This window comes from Stegodyphus dumicola, chromosome 8 (genome assembly GCF_044657685.1).
Source record: "Stegodyphus dumicola isolate Sdum_Otavi_A_Nest chromosome 8, ASM4465768v1".
Classification (NCBI taxonomy): Eukaryota; Metazoa; Arthropoda; class Arachnida; order Araneae; family Eresidae; genus Stegodyphus; species Stegodyphus dumicola.
In genome coordinates, this window is record NC_140775.1 from 9,401,575 (window position 1) to 9,419,598 (window position 18,024).

General features: G+C 29.7%; 1 protein-coding gene across 3 annotated transcripts in view; it reads right to left on the bottom strand.

The window, feature by feature from the left end:
• LOC118190472 (uncharacterized) overlaps window positions 1–18,024 on the bottom strand; it is a 103,703-nt gene that overhangs the window by 3,190 nt on the left and 82,489 nt on the right. For 2 of the 3 annotated variants that reach the window (XM_085821559.1, XM_085821560.1), the window contains exons 15-16: window positions 6,470–6,572; window positions 6,214–6,280 (exon numbers count right to left, since the gene is read on the bottom strand). In XM_085821559.1, coding sequence (XP_085677685.1) covers window positions 6,214–6,280; window positions 6,470–6,572 — 170 coding nt within the window. Of the gene's footprint in view, window positions 1–6,213; window positions 6,281–6,469; window positions 6,573–13,396; window positions 13,502–18,024 lie in introns of those variants that run through there. The other variant, XR_015042480.1, reaches the window with a different exon arrangement.

The following is an 18,024-nucleotide window of genomic DNA, read 5'->3' on the forward strand; positions in this document are numbered from 1 at the left end:
GTGTAGAAAGTTAAATCTTTAATGACTAGGAAGCTTGGTAGTGGAGGCAGATAAAATTCCACTTTTTATTTCACCTGATATTTGTGCCACAAATTCACTTGGCACTCTAATCATGCCTGTTTCCAGAACGTTTAAATTTTTGAATTCTATTGCGATATGAAGACAGCACAACAAAACTGCATCCAAGCAACACACAGGGTGAACCTGAAAGTGCACATTTATCCAATATGGAAACTCAGCAAGAGAACGGTTTTCGTTTAGGTTATAAAAGTTTCAGTTCTCGAAATTTCGAGTTTAGGCTCTGAATTAGCTGCGTCATCAGCATTACACAAGCCATGCAAAATGGATTGATCTGGAAATGCCGCAGTTCAGAAAAAATTCAAAATTTTTAGAATAGAGAGGGAGAATTATGGGGTTAATTTTGATTTACATATTTTTTTCTTACATATATAGATACATAACAATGTAGATTTACAGAAGACAGGTTATAATTTAAGATACACTGAAGATGCATACTGAAGAACCAACTTGCAGTCAAAGCAAGTTTTTTTTAAAATTTTAATTAATATTTACTGCCACAAACAGGGTTCGTACACATTTCAGCACACAGAAATTATGGACTTTTAAGGACCATTAATGAAAACAATTAAGGACCTACAAGCAAATGGGAACTGAATAAACTCAAATAAAAATATTATCTACGCCTGAATTTCACATTTGTAATACCATCCTAAAAATAAAATAGATCCCTGAGTAGGATGTAATATTACTAAACATGAATTAATTAACATCATTATTAATAAGCTGGAGAATAAAATAAACTTTATGCAATTTAATCAAGTAGCATTAAATATTTTACACTTTTAATAGTTGGACATATTTGAAAGGAGATGAGTGACATTTATGTTTTACTAATAGTTAGCTTTATGTTATTTTTTTTATGTCTCATTTTGTCATATATATGCTCAGTCTAGAGGTTTAGTAAATAGCAGGTAGAATTTATGTCAAGTGGCATAGGTTAAAGTGAGAAGTAAGATCATAATCAGCATGATTCATAACCAAAAGACTGAATGTTGTCGTCGCTTCTGCTTGGCTAGAGAGAGACCTGCTGATTAGAACAAACTTGAAAGGCCTGATGTAGGCATGGTTGGCAAGTTTTGAAAGTTTGGTTGGTCTCTGTTTGATGCAGTGTAGCTTCATGTAGAGTTTCAGGGGTGGTAACTCAGTTAATATACTTTCAGGTTCCAATAAGGCACTAAAGCACCAGAGATGATAAGTTGTTTTATATTATTTTATAAGTTTTACTTGAATTTTTACATTTTTGTGTTTTATCTTGTTATCAGTGGAGATGAATGAAAGGCAATAACTCGCTTTAATACGCAGAGATAATTTTTTAGGGTAAGCGGTTAGTTATAAATAATTAAATTAGGTGGTAACATAATCTTCGTCATTATGGATTTACATGGCCACTATTAAATTTTATTTATTAAATATATTTGTTAAAAAAAACCCTATTAAAATCAAAATCTAATAGAATTTTACAGTCTAAAATACATGTATTTATGACATTGATTCTTAAACGATATTAGGATAATTACACATTTAGTGTCGTAACAATTTACCACGAAAAAAGCTACAAAACATTTATGTTTATTATGTTATATAATAAACATAAATTTTTATTTGTTTTGTAACAACAACACTAAACAAAAAATATTTATGAATCATTTTATTTGAAGCTTTCCCAGACATTTTGGCTAATTTTTATTGATTTCCTACTCTTTAAGAATCTTTTCTAACAATCAGAAATGTCTCAATATGCAAACCAATGTTCTGACTAGTTTCTGCATGCTTTATCTGCTAACTTATCAACTTCTCCACAATTTACCTATGAGGGCTTACTTGATCTGGTAAAAGTTAAATAGTCCTGAACCCCTGACAGATGTGTAGCAAATTATTGCCTTACAATACTTTAGGATGCTCCAGATCCAGTTCTTTTGCTATTACCTATACGGCCATTACTTCTTTAACGTGCACACAGTTTGTTTTCTAAATTTTTTTATTAATAATAAAGGGAAAATCATAAATAGAAGTTGCCATTCTGATATAAAAAGTACTCTTTTTAGTATAATAAAATGTTTAATCATAATAAATAACAATTTATCACGAAAAAAGTTAAAAAAATACTGGTACTTTTTTTATTAACAGTACCATATAGTTGTTGCCAAATATAACTGTGCAAAATGTAGCTTCAAATAAAAACGGCAATCCTAATAATGCATTTGGGTCAAAAATATAAATACAAGCACTGGCATACAGGCTCACTATGGGTAATTTTCATTTTCCTAAAAAAATGTAATGTTACACATTTTAATATTTGGCAACTGCCAAATCCATCTTCCTTGCTTCAGAGGGGGGGAAAAAAAATCTTACATGAAAACACTGCTGACTAAATATGTTCAGTTAAAATTTTGGTGCACCTGCACGCATTTTGGCTACTGCCTAATTAATGGCACAGCCAAAATGTTATATTTAATAGAAGAATTAACTAAAGCAAAATGGCCTAGTTATGGAAGAGTATGAAAATTCCAGTTACTGCAATCTTTTTTGATTGACAGAAGAGTTAATCTTCAGGTACAAGATAAATAACTTTTGGCAAAAAACTTTCTTGGTGGCAATTATAAAAGCAACAGCCAATACAATATGGTAGCTTGCTTCAATATTGAATTCAGAAACCTGTCGCGAATAACGTCCAGATATTGGTATAGCAACATTTCAATGTTGACATTTACAGCGTTCGTACACATTTCTGCACACGGAAATTAAGTACTTTTAAGGACCATTGATGAAAAAAAATTAAGGACCTATGAGCAAATGGGAACTGAATAAATTCAATTGAAGATATTATCTATGCTTGAATTTCACTTTTGTAATACCATCCTAATAATATAATAGATCCCTAAGTAGTACATATTATTACTAAACATGAATTAATTAACATAATTGTTAATAAGTTTGAGAATAAAATAAACTTTATGCAATTTATCAAGTAGCATTAAATATTTTACACTTATAAATAGTTGGTCATATTTGAAAGAAGATAAGTGACATTTATGTTTTACTAACAAATAGCTTTATGTTGATTTTTTTTAATGTCTCATTTTGTCACATACTTAGTCAGTCTAGAGGTTTAATAAATAGCACGAAGATTTTACGTCAAACAGCATAGGTTAAAATGAGAATTAAGATCATTACCAGCATGATCACAACAAAAGACTGAATGTTATCACCGTTGCTGCTTGTCTAAAGAAAGACCTGCTGATAAGAACAAACCTGAAAGGCCTGATGTATGCATGGTTGACAAGTGTTGAAAGTTAGTTAGGCTCTGTTTGATGCAGTTACTGTCGTAGCTTCGTGTAAAGTTCCAGAGGTTGTAACCCAAGTTTAATGTTCCAATAAGCCCTTAAAGCACCAGGTGATAAGTTGTTATGTATTATTTTAAGTCTCACTAGATGCAAAGAATAAGTTTTACTTGAATTTTTACATTTTTGTGTTTTATCTTGTGACACAGTGAGTATTAATGAAGAGCAATAACTCACTTTAATATGTAGAAATAATTTTTAAGGCTAAGCAGTTAGTTATAAATAATTAAATTAGATAAATAGGTAACCTTAGTGATTATGGATTTACATGGCCACTATTAAATTTTATTTTTTAACATTATTTGTTAAAAAAGCCCTATTAAAATGTAAGAAAGTTTCACAGTTTAAAATACATGTAACTTACTCACTGATTCTTAAAGGATATTAGAATAATTACACATTAAAAGTTACAAAACATTTATGTTTTGTAACAACAACACTGAACAAAATATTTATTTGTCATTTTAATTTGAAGCCCTCTCAAACATTTTGGCTAGTTTATATTGACTTCCTTCTCTTTTAAGCATCTTTTCTAACAATTAGAGATTTGTCTCAATATGCAAACCAACGCTCTCGCTAGTTTCTGCGTGCTTCATCTCCTAACTTGTCAACCTCTCCACAATATACCTATGAGGGTTTAATTGATCTGGTAAAAGTTAAATAGTCGAAAACCTCTGACAGACGTGAAGAATATTATCGCTATGTCTGAAATTAACTACAATATCAGACAAAGGTTTCAAAAAGCCTCTTATTTAAAAAGAACTTAAAACATAAAGTCATGTTCTGATGCTAACAAAATCAATTACAGCTCACGGTGACATAATTAAACAAGAACACTCAAATTCAAACTAATAATGTGGACTAGTGGTCAAAGATTATACAATTTAATTTAAATTTAATCTGGCTCAATAACTCTATTATATGATGAAATAGAAATGGGAAATTATAGTAAAGCTTGAAATCATAAACAATTGGGTAATTTACATAATAATAACTGCACATATCTTTAAGAATAATTTCCTTTATGTATTCAGTTTCTTTCTTCAACACGTTTCCTTTTCATTTTAGAATTTTTGGATTTAATTAAGGATTTCTGTTATTCTAAAAAACACTAAATGCATTTAGAATGTACAGAAAAAGCGGCTAATTTTATTTCTTTAGTAATATGAACATTCAGAAGCAATATGAAATATATATAGTAAAGGCCGGTTGTAGAGCTGATGAGGCAGAATTTCTAGAATTTAGTGACACAACGAACAACAAATCTAGTAAAACTTTTAGAATTTGGAGCAAGCATTCTAAGCAGAATTTAGGATCCACAGCGATTGCATCAGGTGGGAAAATGCCTAGTGCCAGCTATGTGTATGATGCATTAAGGCATATTAGATGAATCTTTTAAATTGTAAGTTTTCAATTTCTTTATTAATAAAAAAAAATCCCTTATAATACCTGCCCATGTGATACGATCAGAAGCATTTTTGATATTTTCCATGTTTCTGTCTAGTGAAAAGTAGAGAAAATAAAGAGAAGATAAACATGTTAAGATTCTAGTATCAGAAGTAAAACATTCAAATATTATGTTTTCATTGTTTTTCCAGATGTTCTCCAAAAATTAAAAAATTCATTGCAGACTTTCTGTAAAATACATTCATTACGTGTTGATACCATGGAGACATTTTTCATTTTGTCACATATTTCTCGAATCTTCTAGAATCGTGGGTCTATATATCTTGCCCTTCAAATCCTTCTAAACTTTCCAAGCTGCAATGTATAAAATCCTAAAGAAAAATTATCTTTACCATTTCTGTAACAGCAAAAATCCAGAAATATTTTGGAAAAAAATAGCAGGGAAAAAGTATAAAATTAATTTTAGAGAGAAAACTGATGCACATTCTGAGACAATTATATGGGAAAAACTCTTACTATAAAAAAATTAAAAACAAGACAATTTTAATTAATTACATAGCTAATTTTGCTTTTGCTAAGAGCTGTTGTGCTATACCTTGTTTATTTTTCAGATTTAAAATATTGTGTAATAAATTGCCAAAATGAAACTTTATAATATGACAGCGAAAAATAAAAATGTTTTATATTAATGTTATTTTTTAAATATAATTTCATTATATTACCATCATTTTAATGAAATTTATCAATGTCACAATGTTTTAAAGAAAATCGTCAAAAAATTCTCAGATCTCGGAATTAAAAAGTTTCTATAGAATCTAATCTTAAAATCGCCAAAATGTTGAAAAGTCGTCAAATTTAGAACCGTTTAATAAAAGAATTCACATTCCCAAAAGTGAAAAAATATTTAAGAGCTCTTTACTAGAAAAAAATGAATTTCAAAATGCTTATGTTTCACTTCTTGCTTAGAAACTCGAGTATCCCATCATTTATATTAGAAATAGAAACAAATTATAACTCATGAACCCATTCAAAAGATAACCATATATATGGCAGTGAATCGCCAAAAATATTCCTCCAGAATGCTAATTCACACTGAAAATGACAGTTGTAAAAACAGACAGAGATTATTTCAGATGATTAAAATTAAGGAACTTCTGCTGATTTTGGCCAAAATTAAGAACTAAGAACCAAAAATCGATTCCAAAAAATCAAAAGACTTTTAAGGACTCTTAAGGACCGTACGAACCCTGATTTATGAGCATGCTGTGCATGTTTCTGGACTTCTAATGGAGGCACTTATTACACCAGCAGATTAGTTTACACTCAATTTCCATCTTTCATAAATTAAAAGCACTTTACAAAATGAAAACATTATCAAACTTACCCAGCTCATCTTCTGCCTTCTGTCTTAGTTCCCTTATTTTTATTTCTCCAACCTTATATGCACATGCCTGTATAAGAAAAATATACAACACATTTCATAAATTTTACTTATAAATATTGCATGAAATTTGCATGAAAAAGTTACTTTTGTTACTTCTGGTGATATGTCACAATATCAATAAATACATGTTTATTTTTCTTTGAATTTAAAGCTGCTTCTATATTTTTTATAAAAAAATCATTATTATTAATATAACCTGTCCTGGCCAAGTAATGTATCTGTTGACTTCATTTTCTATATCTTTCTTATGGCAAGCAGTATGATCCAAAATATAGTTGATAGCTTGTTCACGAGACCAGCTAAAACAAAAGAGGGAAAACATGTTGAAGACATTTACTACAATAGTTAAGTTCTACATCTGCTGAAAATATAATTCATAAATTATGCAATGCAAATTTTAGGTACATCGGCATTTAGTAGCCATAATAAAAAGAATTTTTAATTAATTATAGATTTTGTTAACTTGAAATACTTCTAATATTTTACATGAAGTATTAGAACAGCAGGAACTTAATAAGAAAAATGCAGCACATTCATATTAAAAAATCCTAATAACTCTTTTTTAGAACAAGATGTATCAAAATCACAATGCTTGTTCAATGAAATTAAATGTTTTAAAATGTAACTTAAATCATTACTATTGGGTACAGCAGTCTTCTATTTATGCTAATCTACTGTAGGAGCTTTTCAGAACTATATACAGTGTCTCACAAAAGTGATGAGACACTTGTGCTTTACAAAAGGAAACTAGTAAAATAAATTAAAAAAACATGTAAAAATTTTTTGTGGGTGTGTTTCATACTTAAATTTAGTAACAATTATTTCATAACATACATTTTCTCAAAATATTAATTTAATAAAAATACAATTGTTTAGAACGGAGCAAAATATGGCTCACATAAGTGATGGGACACTTACTTTTCCATCAAATATTTATCCAAAAATTTTACTTTTTAAAAGGTTTTAATATTTTGTTGGATTTCCTTTTACTTTTAAAACGTGATTTAATCTTCTTGGGATGGATTCGACTAATTTTTTTGTGATTTCTGGAGCGATTTTACCCCATTCTTCTTGAAGCACCGATTTTAATTGTTTTTTTGAAGAAATGGTGTGTTTGCGAATTCTTGATTCCAATTATTGCCAAATATTCTCTATGGTATTTAATTGTGGAGATTGTGGTGGTGTTTTTATTATTTCAGGACAGTTATACAGCAGCCATAGTCTAACGTTAAAAGCAGTGTGCTTAGGGTCATTGTCCTGGTAGAATTTAAAATTGTTATGAAGGTTCAATTTTCGTGCTGAAGATTTCAAATTTTGATTTAAAATGTCAATATACTTGTACTGATCCATTATACTGTCAATAAAAACAAGATTACCAACTCCAGCGGAGGACATACACCCCCATATCATAACTCCTCCTCCACCATGTTTTACTGTTGGCACCAAGTTCTGTTTGCGATATTCTTCCCTGGGTTTTCTCCACACCAAGATTCTACCGTCAGAACCAAACATATTAAATTTACTCTCATCAGTAAATATAACTTTATTCCAGTAATCAGAATTCTTATTTATGTTAGATTTTGCGAAAGCCAGTGTGAGTTTTCTATTCTTTTCACTTGCAAAAAATTTTTTTCTGGTTGCTCTACCGTGATATCCAGCAGACCGAATTACTCTTCTAATAGTCTCAGGATTAACAATTACTCCATATAATGCTTGTAAATCAGCAGCAACCTTAGGAGCACTCATTCTTGGATTTTTTTTAATATTTCGAAAGATAATTTGCTTTATTCCATTGGATAGCTTTGATGGTCGGCCAGGTCTTCTTTTATCCTGAATCATATGATTCTTTTTATAACGTTTAATGGTATTGAAAGACTCGAGTTAATTGTTTCAGCAGTTTCTCTAATACATTTTCCACATTCAATATGCAAATTAATAACTAATTTTCGAATTTCAGGCAAAGTTTCTTTTCGTTTAGCATTTCTGGCTGCACAAAGCTAAAAAACACAAAAATTCCAAAACAAACTGGAGAGAAATACTGCAGACGATTTTATAAATTATTGCTAATTGCTTTCGAGTAAAAATAAAAAGCCCCAAAAATATTTTTATTGTAGTACATAGTAGTATCTAATGGTGTCCCATCACTTATGTGAGCCATTTTTTGCTCCTTTCTAAACAACTGTATTTTTATTAAATTAATATTTTGAGAAAATGTATGTTATGTAATAATTGTTACTAAATTTAAGTATGAAACACACCGACGAAAAATTTTTACATGCTTTTTTAATTTATTTTACTACAGTTTCCTTTTGTAAAGCACAAGTGTCCCATCACTTTTGTAAGACTCTGTATATAATTAACATAGCACTAAATAAATCCTCAGCCTGTAAAAAAATACAGGAAAGAAGACATTTCATAATCTACAGCCTATATACATATTCATGAAACTTTGTTTTAGACTACTGACATATTAAATGCAAAGACAGATATATTTATTAAATGCCTCATTGAAATTACAAGCCCTGAAGTCCCCCCCCCCCATCCAGCTATGTGATCCTTGATCTGCTATGTGTCAAAACAGATCTTGAAAATACTTTTTTATACTAGCAAATTGTTACCTCAGCTGGAAATAAAGGAGTGTATAATCTTAGTCTCACCAAATTTTGCAAATTTGTAAAACACACAAAAAATGAATACATAGTGAATTCCATTTAATACAGCTATTTTTATTCTTCATTTTAACATATAACACTTAATTCAGAAAAGATTAGTTTTGATGGTTTTTATCAAACCCTCATCCTTAGCTGCCAAAGTGCAAGCAAAAACTAACAAACTTTTCCTAAACTGCCTAAAGGTCACAACGTAAAATTGTATCTATTACCAGCTAACACAGATGATTAAAATGCGAAGGAAATTTTCAACAGAATACGTTTTTTTACCATCTATCTGCTGAAAATTTGATGCTGCTCAATGCATATTTTCAGAACATGCTAAAAAAATCAACAGAATTCTCATCTAAAAAAATATAATTTTTTAGAGAATCGAGAGCAAGTCAGATGATTTTTTAATTGAGAATGAAAAATAGTCTACTGCTTTTTTTATTTACATGCTGATGAGAGCACCAATGTGTTGAACCTTTCGAGATCAAGCCTCGGTTTTTGCTTTAAATTTAGTATACAATTTAAATTTAGTACATCCCCAATTTAGGGAATTGATATATATGACGTCATACATCAATTCCTTTAAAAATAATTTTAGATATATTTTACTGTGGTGCAACACTATTTTAAGAATGCTTGGAGTTTTAGTTATAGGCCAAGATTTCATCAGCAGTCAATAAATTGATCAATTAACTTTTTTTCCCCACTTCTGTTTTTATAAAAAAACTGATATGCAAAATAATTACGGTCCATTTACAGCATTAAATTTTGAATTAAAATATGTGTTACCATTATAGTTATATAAAAAAAATAATATAATAATCAATCTTTTTTTTCAGTAAATTTTTCTGACCCTATTCTTTCTGATCTATTAATTTTATGGTATTAAAACAATAAAGTAGTAAGACTGAGGATCTTAATTCTGAAAGGAAGATTAGGGGTATTCTATATTACAAATCACAAGGTTTAAAAAAAAAAAAAAAAAAGAGACAGGGTACTGCTGTTTTTGACAGCATTACATGGACTTGCATTTCCTTCCACTGTTTTCTTACATTTTATTAATGCATATGATTAATAAAAATTCCTATGCAACATATTTCATCTTCAAACATTTTATAATAAATATCATTTGTCAATCATAAATAAATTTGTGGAAAAATAAGAAAAATAAAATAAAAAAAAAAAAAAAGGTTCACTACAAAATAGTTTTAAAGCTTATTATTTTAACATGATTGTCTTGAATAAATTTTAGTTCAAAATTAAATAATTAAAAATACTGATAAAACAAAACCAATGAAAACAGCTGGATTTAACCGGAGAATTATGGTAAGTACTTCTATACATTAACCACACCACTGTCAATCTGTACTGCAGAATTGGAATTGAAATAATACAAATGGTACATAGAGTTTAGTCTCAATTTTCTCCTTTAAAAAGGGCAATCCTTTCCCTCAAATATATATTCACTTTAAGATCGTCTTTATGAAGAATTTGGATGCCATTGCTTAGAGAAAATTAAACAATACAGTCTCTAGTTCTTTTACAACTAAGCATCTTTTAATGAATTAAGGAACTCTCTTGATTATCATACAGTTGCTACTTGTAAAACTTTTTCATCAAACATTAAAAGGTGATGATATTAACAGAGACAACATCACAGAAAAGGTTTAAGCTATTTGCTATTATGTCTTTGAACCTGACTACTTGATTTGATATCCACTTCAACATACATTATTATACTTACATTAGAGACATCACAGCATATATTAACCCTTTCAGGACGGGCGTCCCATATACGCAATCCCTAAGAAAGTCTCTTACAGCCGGGCGTCCCATCCATGCATCAGTAAAGATCGCATGTAGAGGACGGGTGATGCTAGTGGCCTTCACGCATTTTAAGGTGGAACGTTTTTTTGAAGGCCACTAGATGGCTCCCTGTGTCCATTATTTTTGAATTGAACACAGTTTTAGGTTCCTGACCTTGACTTTGATATATTCTGCTTGACTTTGGTATTTTACTCATCAGCTGTTCGAGGGTGGGGGGGGGGGCAGAGGGAAAGCTTAAACAGTGGTGGGCTCTTTAAATTGCTGTGTGCTAATGAAAACATGCTCGTATCTGATTTATATCAAATTCCTTTTTTTATTCTATTTTTTCCCTCTACTATGTACGATCTTTTAGGGTTACTATGCGGAGTTTTTTTACGTTTTACATTGCCTTCAGATATATTTCCATTCTTTCTTTTTCTATTTAGGAAAGCCTCAACTCCAGTCTGTTATGGCGGGAAGGCGCTATTTATCAGAGGAAGAATACCCTCATATGGTTAGTGAACCATTTACTAACGCAAATGAGAAATACTGATTCATTTTCTAAAGAGTTAAAAAGTGATACTTTTTCAAAGAGTTACAAAGTGATACTTCTCTGTGCTTCGAGATTTACCACACTCGTTTTCATTTTAAATTTTGTTACTTCTTACTGTAAATAGTCTTTACTGTGTTCTTTTTATTATTTTTAAACTTTATTGATGGATTTTATCAATTAAAACTATGGAATAATTTGAATAGCGCTTCCGAAAATTATTTTAGAAGATAAGCAATTTTTTAAGTATATTTTCATGTAAAATAAAGAAAAAAATGTTTTAAGGGCTAATTTTAACATATATAAGAGCTCAAGTAATAATCTAAAATGATACCAAAAATTACGACGCTAGAAGCAAAACTTTTGTTTTTCTGATTTTTGTTATAAAATTAGGCTTAGCGATGCAAAACCTCCATCCTGTATGGTGACTGCCTTTGATTCTCTTCCTCCCGCACGAGCGTCTTAAACAAAGGTGCGCCGTCGCGAAAAGGTTAAAACGTGAAATAGCTGTAAAATGTCAGCTCAGTGAGTCTGAAAGAGATGTAATCAGATGCTTCTGATGTGGAAAACCCAACTGTGAAATCTTGACAATGATAAAAGTGTCATGTCAAATGAGCTTACTGTGAAATGGATTGTGTTGGATTATCTGCTTATTAGAACATTAAGAGATGCCTTTGTGGAGAAGTTTTTAAAGGAAACTGGTCCATGTTCACATAACACATGAGGAAAACCATGAAAATACCCATGCAAGCAGTTTATTCACAAGAGTTTGAACTAAGATAAACTTAATGGCATTTAACAGTCTTATCCAGTGTCAGTGACTTTGTAACACTACATACAGTTTATTGGCATTTAATGTTCTTGCACTGCTATGTACTGACCCCACAGTTTTCTTCACTGAGACAGGAGTTCAAAATATAGAGTAGATTGTATTGCTTTATAAATTTAATCTTTTCTTTATACCACTGTGAGATGCTTAGGGAATAAATTTCATTCAATTCTGATGATTTTTTTTATGGTGTTGCAATTTCTACATACATAATAGAAGAAACTTAATAAAATTCAATATTTGTTTCAGAACAGCAAGAAAATAATAATATTGCAACACAATGATTAAAAAGCAATAATAAACAATGCTACAAAGTAAAATAAATACTACAGAGTACAAAAGAGAAGCAAAATTAAAGGGAAACAAAATGTTTAATTACTTATAACATCAACTTTAGACAGGTTGGTGCCATGAGTAATGCAACAACAGCCATGTTTCTGAGCTACTGAATACATAATTTACTTAGCACACCAGAAGAAATTTTTAACACATTATTAATTTAAATAAATAATTAAGTAACTTAAATGAAATTAGATTATTCACTAAACACCTAACCCTTATATGGCTATGGACATGAGGTAAATCAAAATGTCAAAGAATATGTCTAAAGTCCATGCATAAAAATAATTTGAAGAAACTGTCTAAAGGACTATTAAAAATAAAAATAATTTGAAGAAACTGACTAAAGAACATTTTAAAGACTTGTAAAACAGACAGCTGGAAGGGAAAAACTGAAAACTAGGTTATGTTAATATTTTGTAAAGTCTCAAATAGTAAAAATTATAACAAGATTGAAATCTTGAAAGTTTGGCTTATGGCTTAGAATCTATAAAAACCAACAAAACAAACAGTTGGAAAAAAAACCTGAAAACTGGGCTATGTTAATAATTTTGTAGTCATTAATCTCTTGTAGTTAAGGTTATAACAAGCTTGAAATCAAAGCAAAATAGCAACCTTAATTTGGCATAGATTATGAATAAATCCCTATCATAAGGGCGATCTTCCCTCTTCTTCCAGGGCAAAAAATTCTGCTCCTGAATAAAATCAATAGAGTTTCATTTAAAATCTATACACAAATAAAGTTACTGTGTTGCCCAATTTTAAATTTTACATTGCCATGTTTCTCTTCCAATTTGGTTCAAATTTGATTAACTTACAAAGCTTACTTATATAATGGGAAAAAAAATAATAATTGTAAAAATAATGCACAAATTTAGACGAAAAAACAAATATACGGACTTCTTGGAACTACCTAAATAAAAAAGGCAAGAAATTTACCTCGATCAAAGCTACGTCCAATACGGGATTTCTATTTTAAAAAGATTTAATTCACTGGTGAGCTTTTCAGTGAGCAAGGCATGGCAGCTGTAGTTAATTTAGATGCTAAACAAAAATAAGAAGAAAGAAAAAGAAGCAGGCACAGAAATAAGAAATATTACAGTGAATAGAAATCAGCTAAGACAGTCCATAAATTAGTAACAGAAGAATTTTTTAAACAATCCTTTCAAAAGATTTATTATTAAAGTCTAAAAATGCTGTTGAAATAATAATATTCAAGTCAACTGCAATAAAATATCAAGTTTATAGCTCTGATTAAGGTTTAAATGGAACCCTATCATGAATAACAATTCATAAGTTAATCGTGATAATTTGACAGCTGTAATTTTGTGAATTATTGCAATTCATAAGACATTTTGTTATTTTGGGGGATAGTATTTAACAGTTTAAGATATTTGAGATATTCTTGAGTGCTAATAAAAATCTTTCTGATCCTAACTGTTTGATTAATTATTCAGTTGGCAATTATTTTCTTGGAAATGCTGGAGTGCCAATTAATTTAGCTTGATGGTTTTTAAATTTAAAAGTCTCCTTTTGTCAAAAATCTTGATTTGATTTTTGATGTTTAAATATCTGACGTCTGTAGCATTATCATGGTTTTATTCAGCTTATGACATTTAAGATAATCTGTTATTTTACAATACCATTAAAATTATATTCAATAATGTCATCTATAAATCTCAGCATTCATTTAAAAACACAGGAAAACTAAATTTCTCAATGAAGTTATATTCTTTAATAAAAAGGTAAAGAGATAAAAATAACATAAAACAATAGCTTAGTTAAAACCCATTGGAATACCATTACATTGCTGGTAGATTTTACCTTGAATTAAATTTTCAAAAAGTATGCAAGTGAGAATATTAATATTTCAAATTATGTTAATAACCTTCACTGTCACTGAAAAGTGTCTAAATGTAGATCATAATAGGGGGAAAAAAGAGAGAAAGAGAGGTACACATATATGGCATCAGAAAGGTTTATTAACAGTGAATAATTTTTAAGCTAGATGGTACTATGCATATAGAATGTTTGGTTATGTTTCGATTAGTGGGGAAAAAATTACGATCTGCAATGACAGGAATTACTCATCTCAAATAAATGCTTTATCATTGTGTGTACGAATCAAATTTCATACATGGCTCACTTATTCACAGATACTGTGTATTACTACTATTAAGAACCCATTCTGAGAAGATTTGAAAAGAATTTAACATTTCTTGTCCCCAAGAACGTGAGGCGTGAAGTAAGAAACAATAAGCTTTCATTTTGAGGGTAAGTGAGAATTATTATTATTTTTTCTACTACTATGGAACTTAAATTAGTATCTCTTAAAGAGATAAGAACAGCAATACATTCTTTAAAACTAAACTGTATTAAAAAAAATCGAAAATACTACATAAGATCCATTATCAGCTTCCGAATAGTTAGATGAACAATTACTAGTTTGAAACTTCAGTGGATTTTCAAGATACGATAAAATATGGAAGTACAGAACTTTTTAACAATTTAAAGAGCTTTCAGGAAATTCAGACTATGTTATGATTTCGAATCCTAATGAGGTAAATGAATGAATCGCTATCTGTGCAAGAAATATCGGTAATTTGCCAAAACTTATAATAAACACATTTTTTGGCGATATAAGCTTGTGACTTGATTTTTGGAGTCAGTTTAAAAGTTTCATTCATGAAAATGAAAGTTTATCTGACGTTGAAAAATTTTCATACCTGAAAAGTTTGTTATGGAAATTGCACTGAATACAATTAAAGGATTTGCTCTAATGAGGGAAAATTATAATAAAAGCATCACTTTGCTAAAAAAGCTTTCTTGAAGAAATAGCATCATAATTCAAAGTCACATGATGAAGTTACTAAGCCTAGATCCAGTGAAGAGTATGTGTGATATCATAGCTCCTTGGAAATTATACGATGACACAGAAATTAACATTCAATCCCTCGAAACTTTAAATATAGTTATGGGAAGCTGCAGTCATTTTTGGATCCTATTTTAATTAAATTAATTCTGAATAGCTTTAGATACAACAACAATGAGATAGCTTTAGAATACAACAGAAAAAGGAAATCAAAAACAGAGTTTGATGTTCTACAATTAGTTAAATTCTTAAAAATTGAAATGGAATATCACAAAGCTTCTGGCTTATCTGAAGCAACACAATTAACTAACAGCTGCATTTTCAACCAATGTAAAATTTAACTACATAATCTGTGATGCGAACAAAGTCTTCCCCCCCTCAACAGGAAAAAGAAACAAGCTAAAGGTCGAAGATTGTTATTTTAAATGCTGCAAAAAACCATTTGAGTATTAACTGTAAATGAAAATTAAATCCATATAGAAAACATAATTCCAATAATCATCACGAAAACATCTCCTCCCCCCCCCAAAAAAAAATTACAAACCAAAAGTTCACCCAATGAAAGTGTTGATACACAAGAAACTGACAATAAATCCCAAACAAAACTGCATCACACTGCAAGCAAGTAAAAGACAAAAATTCAATTTGTCCGTATCACATTGTAAGCCAGTAAGATTCAAATTCAGTTTTACTTCAAACATGCCTCATGAGAACTGTAACAATTTACACATAAAAAAATCATCAGGATTTTATTTGATAATGCTTCAATGAGTTTCTTTATGATTTAGCGTACGAGCTAAAACTTCCAATTATAAGAAAACAAAATTCAATAATTTTTACATTTGGAAATCACAATCCAGAGGAATAATTATTTGGAGTAACAAGAATCCAATTACAAACATGTAATGATCCTAAGAAAAGAATAGAATGTGAAATACTAACAACCACAGAGAAAATTACAAATGCATATGCTTGTGACCTGGACAGATCAATACAGAAAATGTTAAAATGCCACTGTGATGAATACGACTTATATTTTGCTGACAGCACAAAATCACTTAATAGGCATGGAATACTATTGAGAAATAAATTTGGGTGGATTCGAAAAAATATGCAATAATTTAACTGCTGTGAAGACTTTTTTTGCTATATGTATTCAAAGTCAAACATCTAATGTTCACCATAGTGAAAAGCTGGGTAATAGTTGTATGGCAATGGCTCCAACAGCCTTACGGCATGGCTATGAAAATACACAACAGAGTACTGATGACGGATTCACTGACTGTCAAATATATAAAGAATTAAAGATGTTTTGGAAAATCGATAAATTGGGTATTAAATCACATTACAACATAATTTATTAAATTCCTCTGATGTTATGAAACAATTTGAAATAGAAATAAAATTTAATGGTAAAAGATATGAAGTTAGATTACCATAACCATTTAAAAGGTAATAAAAAGTAGACAACAATTTTAATATAGCAAAGAGAAGATTACTCAATTTTAAGAACAGGTTTAAGAGTAACTTATCTCTTTACAAAGAATATAAAGATTATATGATTATAAACGAACAGTTAGTTAAAAATATCATAAAGGAAATAAATCCTGAAACAGAAATATTTTTTAAAAAATGCATTATATGCCTCATCTTCCTGTCATTAAGAAAGAAGGTGAAACTAGAAAATTAAGAACAGTTTATGATGTTTCGTCCAAAGAGCTAAACAGCTTGAGCTTGTCTTTGAATGATAATCTATCAAAGGGACAACATTTGTATCCTAACATTTTGGGACTACTTCAAAAATTCAGAAAAAATAAAAGTTGCCTTTATAGCTGACATCGAAAAGAGTTTCTTACAAATTTCTCTAGTGAAACTGATCTAAAATATCAGAAATTTCAATGGTTTGACGAGTTGACATTAGGAGTGACTTCTAGCCCTCCCCTCTTAGAAGTGACTATAAAATGCCACATAAATAAATACAAGGATTCAAATAAAGAAACATATAGGATCTTGAATGAATGCTTATATGTAGATAATTTGTTGGAAAGAGCATATTCTGTATTTGAAGCTCGAAAATGGTCTATGGTTGCAAAATTCATCCTATCAGAGGCTGAATCTGAGAAAATGGCAAACTGATTCAGAGGAGCTTTTGAAAATCTAGAATAATACAGGATTTGAAAATCATTCAATTTCTAAAAATTATATAGTACCAGTGCTGGGTACCAAAACAAATGAATTTAGTTTCAATATTTCCTCTATTTTGCAATTATCAGAAGATAGACAGAACACGAAAAGAAGCATTTTGAAATTTATGACCCTATGGGATTAATTACACCATTTGTAATTAGATGAAGATTTTATTTCAAGAATAATGGAAGAGAGGTGTAAAATGGGAAATAGTTTGAATAGGTATATGTAAAAATACATATATGTATACGTAATACATTTATGTATACGTAAAATCAGATAAAAAGCTAGGTGAGGATTTGAAAGCTAAATGAGGAAACTGGCATAGGGACATTCCTAAATTGGAAACTTTATCAATACCTAGAATGTTATTTCAAAACAGACCTCGCTGAATTCCAATTACATATTTTTGATGATGCTAGTGAACTAGCATACAGAGCTATTGCATATGCCTGCTGCAAAACATCATATGAAAATTTTGAAGTTAGCTTTGTAACATTTAAATAAT